The sequence below is a fragment of the Lutjanus erythropterus genome, chromosome 6, assembly GCF_056507025.1.
Source record: "Lutjanus erythropterus isolate fLutEry1 chromosome 6, fLutEry1.hap2, whole genome shotgun sequence".
In the NCBI taxonomy this organism is placed as follows: Eukaryota; Metazoa; Chordata; class Actinopteri; order Lutjaniformes; family Lutjanidae; genus Lutjanus; species Lutjanus erythropterus.
The window spans coordinates 33,457,490-33,470,967 of NC_139322.1; the positions used below are offsets into that span (position 1 = coordinate 33,457,490).

Here is a 13,478-nt window from a genome sequence, read left to right on the forward strand (position 1 = left end):
ACAGCCAACACTTAAATCTCTTGTCCTGAAGCCATGCTTGTACTTGTTTACCCAAGGTGTGTATGTTCTATGACTCAGCGGCTCCGTTTTTCTTTCAGGGCGTCAGGCTGTACTGCCGCCTTCACAGCCTCCACACGCCTGTCATCAAGTAAGTACCTGCCCTTCTCTCCCCTCCTCTCCTACTCCATCCCCCCCCCCCCCCCCCCCACCTCCCCCGATATGCTAATGTTCCCGCTCTCCAGGTGCATGAATGCATATTTATGAGGGGTTCACATTCGGCCCACCTCACCCTCTCTGTAATGACTGCCAGGAATGACAGCCCTCCAACCACTTTCCACACCAACTCGGACTCCCAGCCAGGATTCAGTTCAGGATGGGGATGCCAGGTTTTCATGACCGCAGGTTTATGTGAGGTAGCTCTTAAAGAGTTAAGGAGAGCCACATATTATGAAAATTCAAAATCAAGCTGATTTATGTTCGTGACTATTTAAATTTACATAAGTTAAGTGGTTGTCCAAACATTTTTAAACTCATGAATCGCTTTTTATTTCTTCTTCATGCTCTCCCATTCTTTGGCGCACATAAATACACACACACTTTCTCACTTTCTTGCTTACATATGTAGTACACATACTCAGAAATGTAAACACTACTGTATACAGTACATACATACACACACACACACATAAACACACCATCCCCTGAATGTTAGACCCTCTTTACGTCAATATACAAATGCAGTGCTCCATTAGTCCTTAAAGAGGTAGTTTGGACATTGTATGAGGTACTTATCGATCTCGATGAGATCTCAGAGTCAGTGTATCACTTACAGTATAATGTGGTCGGCACACCCCGAGTTTGGAGATGCAGCAGGAGTACTGTTGTAGGAAGCTAAACAGAGTACTGCTGTGAATAGGGTCAGCTGCAAAACCACCTATATAGCCACCTAAAAAATCAATATCAGTTTAAGTGTACGCTATATTTAGAATGTTTTCACCACTTTACCTTACATTCAGACAACTTTTTCAGAAAGAAAACTTTGTTATTGTGTGACTTCAAACTAACCTTTTAAAACACAATAACACAAAATGGCAGTTTTTATCAATGGAATTTGGTTGGTTTGAAAAAAGCAAGATTTGGCTTATGTAACGGCTGTTTCCCTCAGGAAAAAGTATTACACTGACTATGGATATGTACTCCATACAATACCAATAAAAAAATAAAAAAATAAATCTGAACTAAGTCTTTCTATAATTCAAATTTTTTAAGACCTAAAACTAAAGGATTCAGTCAGGGTAAACTTTATCTAAAAGAAATCTAAATTGTAATCCAGAAACTGGAATTAGTCCTGAGAAGTGAAAGAATGAGCTCACTTTACAAAAATGTTTTCCATCTGAAAGTCTAAGCGTCAGAATACATGTACGAATTTGTACTGAAGCACAGGAAACACACATCCTCTCCCTCTGACACCCCCTCAAACACACACACACACACACACACACACACACACACACACACACACACACACACACAAACTCACTCCTCCCTTCGTATTGTTCCCCCTTCATCTCTCTATCTCTCCCTCCATCACTCACCCGCTGATTGAAGTGCCCGGGGTTGCCATCGGTGCAAACAAAGAGCTTTTGGTTCGGGGACAAATCCTATTAACATACAAAGGCAAGCCCTCTGCCTGCCAGTGAGATATTATGTAATATGGCCTGGCTTTTTTTGTTTAATCCATCACTAAATTGGCATTGTATGTAGCAACCATTAATTTTAATTTTTGAGTGATGGATGTATAGCGTTTTATGAATCATAAATAATCATAAACTGTGCCTGTGTTTTATTAAACTTGTTTGAGTGACAAAGCACCCGCCAGTTTCATAACATTAAAATGCAGTAAATAAGAATTATAATGTGATAAAATAGATATAAACCTAATAAAATCAATCATAGGAATGCCACAAATGTCTCATGCTGTAGAGGATGATACAAAAAATCATTGATCACATGTCTGGAAGCACCTCATTCCTCGTATTGTTTGAAGGCATTGTGTGCATGTGTGCTTGACACGTATTGCATTTGTCTTTTGTTCTGATGTGTGTGTAATATGGGTGGTGCAGATACATGTCTTACTCATAACCCTGAGATGGTAAAGCAAATAGAGCATAATGCTCACTTGATCAGCTGCGAAACACCTGTCAAGTCACACAGTGAACTGCACATCCTCTGTAGCATTTCCTGTTTTACATGTTAACATGTTATGCTGGTTGCTCCGCTGTGATCATTCATGTAATCTCACAAAAGCTCAAAGAATCAGATATTAACAAGACAATGAATGTGAGTTGTTTTTTATTGTAGCAGGATTTAGAAAACTGTAGGACAACAGACTCTCAGCAACACATGTAGCACATGTAGTTCTGCATCTGCAAATGCATACTGCTCATGATATGGATGTTGTCATGGCAATAACAATAATAATATGTGCTTTTTATTACTTTCTCTGACTAAGTAGGGATGCTCTTGCCAGTTAATCAAGAAAAGCAACATTACATAAACATAACAGACACTGTTGAGTGCTGATGCTGTTTTTGATATCACTTGTTATTACTCTTGAAACACTTGTTTCATGTGAAGCCACAGGTTTCTGCAAGAACAGATTTTATGTAACTTTTTTTCTGCTCTTTTAGGGACAGAGATCACCATCTGAAAACCTTTAAATCTGTGGTGCCTGCCAGCAAACTTGTTGACTGGTTACTCCTGCAGGTAAAATCAATGTCTATTATACTTTCATTTAATCCAAACCTACATAATGCTAAACAACTGAAAACTGTCACTGATGGAACTGGGTATCTTTTTTGTGTAACTGTACTATTTGAGTGCAAACTTCATGTCAGTATTTTATCATTCTTAAACTGTATTTTGAGTATTTTGCAGTCCACCTAATGCAAATGAAACTAGCCACTGAAAAAACTTGGAAATTTAATTTAATTAAATTTAAAACACGAGGGTTTTTCACATTATTTTTTCACATTTTTTGCATTTGTCACTATTCAATGACCTTGTAAAGCACAGTCAGTGACAGTCTCTCATTGTCTATATTATAAATGTTTTTATCAACACATAATGGCTCACAAATCATCATCTTCACTGTAATCACCACTCTGATACCTCAGGCCAGCAATGCTGCTGTCTGCTTTGTATGAAAAGGTGTAAACAGGCATTGTAACTGACCAACTGTGTGCGTCATTGATTTGGTTTCCCAGGGAGACTGCTCAACCCGAGAGGATGCCGTGATGCTGGGTGTGGGGCTCTGCAACAATGGCTTCATGCACCACGGTCAGTTGAATTCTCTTTCTCTCACACACACACACATACATGAAGGACGGGAAACTCACACAAACTGACTTTACTTCCGTTCACTTTGATGACACTCTTTATTCAACTTATGATTTACAGTTTTCTTTGTAATAGCTCTGGTTTAAATTTATTTTCATTGTTATATGAATGGATCATTCTGCCAGTCTTGCCCCAGTAAATCCCTTTTTCAACTTAATTACCTCATTTTGCCCTTTATTTGTCCCCATAGTCAATCCTTCTCTCTACCCACAAAAATGTAATATTAGCCTCTCCTATGTCATGCTGTCATAAGTTGAAAAAGGAGCATCGTAAATTTGCATACCCGGTCCAGCCAAATCCCTGTAACCTCACTGACCACATTGTAGTGGAGCGGCTTTGGTTCTAGCCCAGCATGTTGAATGTAAACAGCATTAGCAGTGTACCCTAACCAGAGCTGTTTGGCGTAGCTACATGGCTGTCTGGGTCAGTCCGCTGAACCGTGACCATAAAACTGAGTCGACCATCTTCATCATCTTCGAATGTATTATGTGTAAAGTGAGAACCACTTAAAAGAAATAGTTAGTGTTGAAATACTGAAGAAGTAACATGATGACAGGGCTTCCAGATGCATATAGTAAGGCAAGCAAAGAGACTGATACCTAAGACAAAAACATACATTGTTACAAGGGCTCTAATTGGGCAAATTTGTAGACTGGTATCTATTTTTAGAGAGAGCCTGTACAGTTGTCCTAGGAGTGAATTACATATAGGTTTCACTAGCACACAGGTACTATTTCACAGGATGCTTATTAACATGCCTTGCAGTAAGTAGTCGGTACAAGTAATAAATCTGAATGTATACAGTATCAAAGTTTAAATGTACACGAGTAAAAGCTTATAAATCTCTTCCATAAATACTATGTCAAGAGTTTGTATTTCACTGTCATTTAAACACACACAAACACTCTCAGGCAGGCTTATAGTGGCTTTCACCTCACCTTTCACTTGCCTTCTTGCCACTCACACATACACCTCCCTCCCTCTGCCATCTGTTAGAAGGTGTCACCTGTTCTCTTGTACCTCTTCCTCTTGTCTGCCCTTCATCAGGGTCACGACCTTTCTGTTCTCAGCCCGTCTGCACTCCTCACCTTTCCTCAAGTCACTTTTTCTTTAGTCCTTAGTCAGCACATCTGCTGCTCTTGACCCGGTTCCTTCAGAGCTCTCTTTCTATTTCTGTCTGTTTTCTGTCCTTGTCTGTCTGTTTTTATTTGATATGAGGTTATGGAGGCTCCTCACTGGTGGCAATATCGCTGAGAACAGACAACACAGTTAATATGCCTTTCATCTGTCCTTACCTGCTTACATCATTCATCTAAATGTCTGCTGTGAACACCTGTTGAAGTTTGCCCTTCAGCGAACTCTGCAAACAGAGCAAAACATCAGATAGAGCAATGTGAGTCCTGTTATACAGCAGAGTTGAATGGCTCCTCAGCCCAAAATATTTTAGTTATCCATTCAGCAATATTAACTGTAGAATGCAATAATGGAAGCAGTGGTGAATAGTAATGATCTTTTTAATGACAGACTTCCCTTTAACCACAGTTCTCTTATCTGCGGTCTTAACAATTAAACAGTTCAATACTATACCAGTAAAAACTAATGCTTCCGTGTTCCTCTGGGGCAAAATGAAACTTTGTTGGGATCCATTGTGTCAAGGTCAGGGTTCTGTTTGATGGTCTGGTTCAAGGTACCACTGCACCTAGATGAGTCACAAATGTATGTTTTAAATTGTTAGATTGTTTTTACTTAGTAGAGTGGACACTTAATGAAGTTTTTATTTAATTATTGCCCATATAGTTTTATCAGTGCATAGTGTTTTATGGCATTTATACATAGTTTAATTTAATAAAGTAACATTTAAAAGATACACTATTTAGTTCTGTCAAGTGCATTCCTACTCTTGTGAATAAAAGTCTTAGTTTTAGCGGTGTTTTCTTGTCAGCTTTTCTCAGTATTTAAATGATGATTTACCATCGTGTGTGCGTAATTGTGTGTGTGTCATTACTGTATGACAGTTTCCGGAGGAGCACTCCCACCAGTTGAATAGGTCGTGTTAAGATTATTATATGACCACAGCCTCTGTGACTCAGAGGAAATAACTCACGTTCAGGGTTTGTTTGAGTTGGCATAAGGCCAGTGTGAGTGGATTTGGCGCGCGCATATGTGTGTGTGTAATCAGTTTGTGAAGGCTTTTGTTCACCTGAGGGTGCCAGATGCTCTCTAAATCTCTGAACAGCTGGGTACCGTTGGCTATCACTGTTGCCTGTACAAGCCCCATTTTACAGTGGCCATACGGATTTATACACCTAAGATTAGGCCACTGGTTGGTTATCTGTGAATGTGTTTGAAATTTGGGCCAAATGTCAAACATGTCAACTCCTATGTGACAGACAACATGGATATGTTCTTAATTCTTTCCAGCTCAATAAAATCTCCCACCCACAGCATGGCTGTTGTCCAAACGTAAACATCAAAAAGCTCTGTCAATGCCAGCTGTCAAACTTCATACAGTGAAATTGATATCCTGTCGTCCTAAGCATACTTGTGTTTATGCACCTGTTGCAGCGTCCAATGCTTGTGCTTTGACTTGAAGCAAATGAAAACTGACAGCCATCATGAGTGGAAAATTATTTTTAAAGAGCATTATGTTTCTTTCATTTAGTGTTCCACATAAAATAACAAAGTTAAACTTTGAATGGCAGCATCTTTCATTCATTAAAATGGTTGTTGAACACAATAAATGCTCAAATACTGTAACTGAGGGCTTTATTTCAGTGGCTTGGCTCCTTCTCAGAGAAACATTCATCTGCAGTAGTTTTAATGTATTGTGTTTTGCTGCTGTGACTGGAGAAGCATCTGTAATGTGCTGCTCACCTGTTTGAAGTGCCCCATGTGTTGGAGTGAGGCTCGGCCCATCAGTGGGATTTCTGAACACACTCAGACACACACAGCAGACATTTCTTCTTGTGTCCTTGGGAAAACTCTTCCTAGTGCTGGCCTGAGCTGGCACAGCCCAGATGTGGTTTGGCTCCAGATGTTCCTGCTAGCATCATTAGCTCATGGACTAATTAAGCGTTTGCTTGTTTGTGTGAAGATTCCCACAGATTAAGTGGCAGTTTCTTTTGATTCTGCTCTGGCAATCACTTGTGTATCTCTATAGGTCTTTGAAGTTGCAAATGACCTGCAAAACAGGGGTTGTGTCATCATGTAACACACTTACAGAGGTGGTAAAAGTGCACACATTCTTTACTTAAGTAGAAGTGCAGATACTTGTGTAAAAAAGACATTAAAAAAGAAAGTAGAGATACTTATGCAATGTATAAAAGTATAAAAGTAATAACTAGCCCTCTGAAGGACATTTCTACTGGCTGTGTAAAGCTAATTGAACCTTATTCATGTTATTTCTTTTCTGTTGTTTTTGTCCTGTTAAGTCTGTTAAGTGTGATATGTACTTAAGGAATCGTCTGTTATTGTTCCATCCATTTATGTTGAAATTGGTTTTGATCTTAATGTAAAAGAGAAATAAGCAATAATTTCACTCAAATGCTTTAAATCCAAAGTAACTGATCCTTTGATGTCTGCTTTTGTTATCATTGTGAAGCAGAATTTTACAAAGTGTTGAATTGTTTACCCACTAATAGGGAACGTGAGCTACATTAGGAGTAGGCCGTCATGAGATAGATTAGTTTTTGAAAATGTAAGGAGTAGAAATTACAAATAATTGTGTTGAAATGTAGGTAGTACAAGCAAAAAGTTGAAAGACAAATAAATACACAAAGTAAAGTACAGATACCTGAAAAGTGTTTGTTCATAGTTACTTACCATCTCTGCACTCCTAACATTTACATGCTCCAGTTCTCTTATAAGACCATTAATGTAGCCCATATAAGCACAAACACACAGGCAGCAATGTATTGTTAAAGTTAATGCTTAATGCCTGTAGCTTTTTTGCCTTTCATCGATTTCAGTTAACTTATTTTTTAGCAATGTTTTAACTGAAATACTGAGATGTGATCTGAGATTGCTGCTTCTCTCATTATTACTTTCTGCAGTGTGTTTCTGACCACATGCTGTGTGTGTGTTTTTTTCCCTCAGTCTTGGAGAAGAGCGAGTTCAAAGACGAGTCCCAGTTCTTCCGTTTCTATGCGGACGAGGAGATGGAGGGAACCAGCACCAAGAGCAAGCAGCTCCAGCGGAATGACTTCAAACTCATTGAAAACATCTTGGCCAAATCCCTTGTGGTGAGCTGGAGCACAGACACATACACTAACGCACAGATTTCCACATTCTCTCACACAAATACATGGCTTCGCAGCTACTTGTTGTCACTGAGCCATGGTTTTTGTTTCCTTTGAAGAGAAGTATGCAGATAATAAAGAGAATGTTGAAGTTTTTCCCTTAAGCAAGCGCACTAAATGTGGCTCAAAATCTTTTAATTCACTACACTGTGATACCAGCATTATAAAAAAAAGGGGTGAGAAACAGTGTGGATAGATGCCAAAACAAATGTATTCTCACTGATCTGGATATGTGTCACTCTGTCATGCAGATACACACATACATGCACACACAGTATGTGCAGAGTACTGTGTATTCAGTGTTTGTACATGTGTATGCACACAGCATTTATGTAACAGGACTGTATTGTATAGCTAATTGAACTGACATAGTGGTATCCACTACATCCTTCACTCCAGTTTGTTTAGACCTGTGTGGGTGCGTGTGTGTGTATTTCTTTCTGATCTCCATAACTAGATGTAATTAACATCACTATACACACAGAAACAGACCCCCTTGTCCTCATGGGAGCGGGGGCTGCTTTGATGACAATAAACACCTTTGAATTTGCTCTGATCCGTATGCATTTTAATGAGTGTTGTCTTGTGTTAATATAATCAACTGTACTGCCTGGGATGAAGTCCCTTTTGTGCTGCTGCTGAGACAAGAGAGTAAACTATGAGAGGTGACAGGATGTGATTGCTGCAGTCAAATATACTCTACAGTCCTCATTTAATAAATGGTCGGAAACATTTCATTTTAGTGCACTTGCATAGTGACGTGACCCGGGGCTTAGTAAGCGGTAGTTAGCCTACTTTGGATTTTCCTTCTTTTACTAATTGTTCTGCTTCAATATGAACATTTAAAATAGCTCGCCAGTAAGGGCACAGAGCTCATTACAACTTAGTGTGGGACAGTGGTGTACTGACTATTTTGTTTGACATTCGCTAATCATACAACCTTTTATTATGAGCCGAGAGAAGCAGTGGTAGTACTTAATGCTGTTTACAAGGTTCATTATTTGAAGGTAGTGGGTCAGCCTAATGTATGTGAATACCCTCTGTTCCTGGCCGTCTTTGCATTGGGCAGACTATTAACTCTTAACTTTTAAGTTAAGTAATTTTATGGTAGGGTTATATTTTTCACAGTAAAAACGTAAGTTCCACCATCACTAAGACTCTTTTCTTATTTCACTTCGATCTACTGGCACAATCAGCACACATTTCATTTACCCAGTGGCATCAACAGACATGCATTGACTGGCTGGACTGCCGGGTCACACAGTTTACCATTCATCCTTTCTGCGGATGGCCTGAAGCCGCAGATCTCTTCTTTTTTCGCTCTTTGGGGAAGTAATGATACATAGAGGGACACACACAAAACCTTTATGTGAATTATTTCAAAAAGTGAGCCAGCTTGCTAGTCAGGACTTGTGACTTTTAATGTCATTCCAGTCTTGGTTCCTATTATTTCTTTTACCAACAGGCTGCTTGGTCCCCTTATCTAATAATGCAGAAGCTCTTTACTGTTGCTCTTTTTCACTGCTTGCATATTTACATTGCCCCTTTTTTTATCCTTGGTGCTACATTGACATTTAACAATCCTCATTCATGACATGAGAAAACAGGTGATGGGAGGGAGAATAGAGTGAAGAGGAGAAACCTCCAAGAGGGACAAACATCAGGAGTGAGATGTTTAAACAGTGCCTACCTTGTCCTCAGTGAAATTGGTTGAAGCAGCTGCTGTAAACAACACTGCAAAATTGTGGGAGCATTCCTGAAGTTTCTAAAATGTTCAGAATTTTTTAAAGAAAGCTCCAGGCATGATGAGACATTAAAACAAACAAAAAAAAAAACACTGCTGCAAGTAACATACATACAGAAAGCTGGTTGTGTGGATGTTCCAACCTATAGGCTGGGTACAAGGTAATAGATTTGGGAAAAATAGTCTGCTCATCAGATTAAATTTCCCAAAACTTCTCTGTACTGAAAAACGGTGACTTTTTCCACATCAACGTCCTGCCAGCTAGAGCTGCAACAGTGAGGTGATTTATTGATTAGTCTATCAAAAAAAAAAATTGCCAACTACTTTGACAATCAATTCATTGCTTTTTTTCCAGTAAAAATGTGCTGGTTCCAGCTTCTTATTTGTAAGGAGTTGCTGTTGTCAGTTAGGACTCTTTTGGTTTTGGACTGTTGGTTGGATAAAAGATGTAATATAGAGATGTCACTTTGAGCCCTGGGAAATAGTGATGAGCATATTTCACTTAATTTATAAGACTAAACAATTAATTGCGAAAATAATTGGCAGATTAATTGACAATAAAAATAATCATTAGCTGCGGTTCTATTACCATCATAGGCTGACGAGAGACTTCTATTGTAATTATTTTTTTGACAGTAGAAGAAGAAAAATAGTCTGATGTCCTTTTGTCATTATAATTTGTGCAATAGGTCATATAGCACACAGCCTCTTCAGTATGAAACGAGAATATAACTGGTGTCCGTGTACACTGTTCTGGGTCCAGCATACAGTGGTTTCCACGGACTGAAACAGAAAGTGAACTGTTTAGTTAAGTCCTTAATCTTTGGGGAAACCTTGCAGCATCTCTTGCATCCCTTTCCATATCAGAGTGGGAAGTAGGCACGCTATCTGGCCTTCCACAAGAAGTGGATAAGGCTTTTTTCTTTGATTAGCAGAATAAATCCTCCCTTATGGCTATTATTGAATTGAAGTGCAGGAACTCTTTATTTACCACAGCCATCTCCTGTGATGTAACAGCAGAGATCCCCATCTTATCAGGGCCGTGCAGCAGGAAAAGATGGCCCCAGCAGCTTACCTAATGGAAGCCGGCTAATGTGTTTGGTGATGACAGTGTTTAACTAAGCCGTGCCCCGCTGGGGAATAGAATATGAGAAGCAAGACACCTGACACGCAATGAAAATCACAAATTGCAAGCCTGCAAGATTGAAACTAGTGTGTGGATAGTTTGTATATATGTGACCACCCAGAGAGAATGGCATACATCACGTTTATAACGTGAAACTTCAGTGATTCCTCAGAAGAAATTTGGTTAATGCAGTAAATACGAACAAATTGCCTTTTATGGCAAGAGACTGCAGCCATAGGAGACACACATTACAAGATATTTACATGGTGTACAGTATAGCAGCAGAGCATAGTGAGGTGAATAAAATAAGTATCAATGTATGTGTCATGACAATTACTGTGCCATTTACTAATGATATTTAAGTCAAACAGGTGTTCACCAGTGTAAATGTGAGAGTAATGAGGTGATTTTCTCTGTGCTAGATTCACCCAGAGGAAGAAGACTACGGCTTCGAAATAGAGGAGAAAAACAAGGCCATTGTGGTGAAATCTGTCACCAGGGGCTCACATGCTGAGGTAATGGTCAACACACGCACACACACACACACACACACACACACACACACACACACACACACACACACACACACACACACACACACACACACACACACACACACACACACACACACACACTCTGTATCTCCTTCCCGCCCCAGGGCATTAGTTCCAGTAGGTAATGGCTGTCTACTGTTTTGACGGCTGCTGTCAGTCTTCCTCTGTTCCTTTTGGAAGGACTTGGCTCTGATTGGCTGTAGGGTCATTAGACATGCTTGCTCACACACGATTTGACTCATCCAGAGCAGTTTAAAATGCCAATACGATTGTGACAGTGCATTTAAAACGTGCATAATTATTGAGTTTCTTTTTTAATAAAGCTTGTTGTAGTATTGTTCTGTTCAGGAGCAGCATGTGTGGCTACAGCACTCACAGACCTATTGTTTTTCAAGCTGACACAAATACAGTCACATTCAAATAGAAATACACAAGTTTTTGATTCAACTCATCATTATGAAGTGAATGTTGATTGCACATTGTAGTCGCTGTGGAATAGTAACACCATCCGCATTTAGATAAGCCTCACTTTCACTATGAAAAAACAGTCTGCCACTGGGCATGATTATATCTCCATTGTAGACTAAATTAGTGAACAAATTCACGCTTTTTCTCCTGTTTTCTTTTAACCTTAGTACCCCCTCCACCCCAACACCAACCCCTGCTATAGTTACTTGCTTGTGCGAAGCCATAAACTAACATTTCTTTTCCTATGATTTTGCCTTTGCTTCATGTCACCCCAGTCTGATTAGACCAGTGACATAAATCCAAAGCCTATGTATTGTTTATACAATCTTTCTAGCATTTTTCTACTTGAAAACACAGGATGATGCCCCTGTTGTTTGTGTAATCTTTCTTTTTCTCAGGCTAGAGATGAAAAACCTTTTCGTCAGCTATTGAGTTTAGGCGTCTTGCTCCACACCATTTCATTTTCCCCTCGTTTCTCTCCTGTCCCTCTGGTTCAAGTTTCCTGATTGCTTTCTGTTATGTTACTCATTGCAGTTTCTTCCCATAGTGCTCTGCTCCTCAGTCGCTCTCTGGATAATCTTTCTCTTTCTCCCCTGCCTGCTTCCATCGCAGTAAAACCTCATTCTCCTGCCCCTTCTACTCTGTTATTCATACCCCATGTCCCCCTTGCCCCACAATAACAGGATAGCTAGTTGTGACACAACCCATGTGCCAGCACAGTGAATGAAGCTCAGCTGATTCCCATGGGGCTCTGAAAAGGGCTAAGACTTGCGCGCGCGCACACACACACACACACACACACACACACACACACACACACACACACGCGCGCGCATATACACATACACACACAGAGCTCTTTCACTATATGATACCATTATAGAAAGTCACGTGCAGACATACACCCATCCTGTATAATCACACACACACACACACACACACACACACACACACACACACACGCGCACATACACATACACACACAGAGCTCTTTCACTATATGATACCATTATAGAAAGTCACGTGCAGACATACACCCATCCTGTATAATCACACACACACACACACACACACACACACACACACACACACACACACACACACACACACACATACACACATCCTTCCACATTCAGATGTCTGTGGCTCCTCCCGGTCGTTCACTGCATCCATCCTGGGCCGTTATCCAGAGTCAGGCCCCGGCTGAGCCAAGGCCACCCCACCGGATCTGTGCCCAGGACACTGGACTCACACAGCGAACACACAGAGGCAGCATTATTCTCACAACGTGACCGAAGATGTGCAAGATGACTGCATTCACTGACGTGCAGCAGGCTGCTGGTGCTCTGTGTCTGTCATTTGTAAAGGGATTTCAGAAGTTGAGATCTGACTACGCAAAGCCAAGAATGTTTGATATTTTATGAGCATGTATATTTGTGTGTGGAATTGTTGCTGTATTCCCCAGATGCTTACATGCACTGTGACTGGTCAGGAAAAAGGCAAAATCCAGTAACTCAAATCGCCAGTAGTTGCAGGCAGAAAGTGGACACATTAAGAGAAAAATGTAAACAGAGTGAATCTCAATTGAGAGTCACCCTTTAATCTGTAATCTGTGTGTGCAAATCCAGCAGACAGGGGGATTCAGATGTAAATATCATGCAGCTTTATCATATCTAGTTGCTGATCTTGAAATGCACTCCATCCATAAAAAGCCTGTTCATATGCTGGAAAATACATGACAAGACTGAACATGCTGTGAAAACACTGAGCAGTACTCACTGATTTTCTCTCTTATGTTTTGGATTGTTTTCTGTCATGCTCTTTGGAGGCACGTATACTGAACAGGGACTTGATTTGGGGTAATACACTCTAGTATTGAGTCATACTTA

At 40.1% G+C, this 13,478-nt stretch overlaps 1 protein-coding gene across 1 annotated transcript in view; it reads left to right on the forward strand.

Moving 5' to 3' along the window:
- Positions 1-13,478, forward strand: part of prex1 (phosphatidylinositol-3,4,5-trisphosphate-dependent Rac exchange factor 1) — a 99,717-nt gene that overhangs the window by 56,673 nt on the left and 29,566 nt on the right. The window contains exons 13-17 of the mRNA XM_084721742.1: positions 99-148; positions 2,691-2,766; positions 3,267-3,339; positions 7,495-7,640; positions 10,990-11,082. Coding sequence (XP_084577868.1) covers positions 99-148; positions 2,691-2,766; positions 3,267-3,339; positions 7,495-7,640; positions 10,990-11,082 — 438 coding nt within the window. The remainder of the gene's footprint in view (positions 1-98; positions 149-2,690; positions 2,767-3,266; positions 3,340-7,494; positions 7,641-10,989; positions 11,083-13,478) is intronic.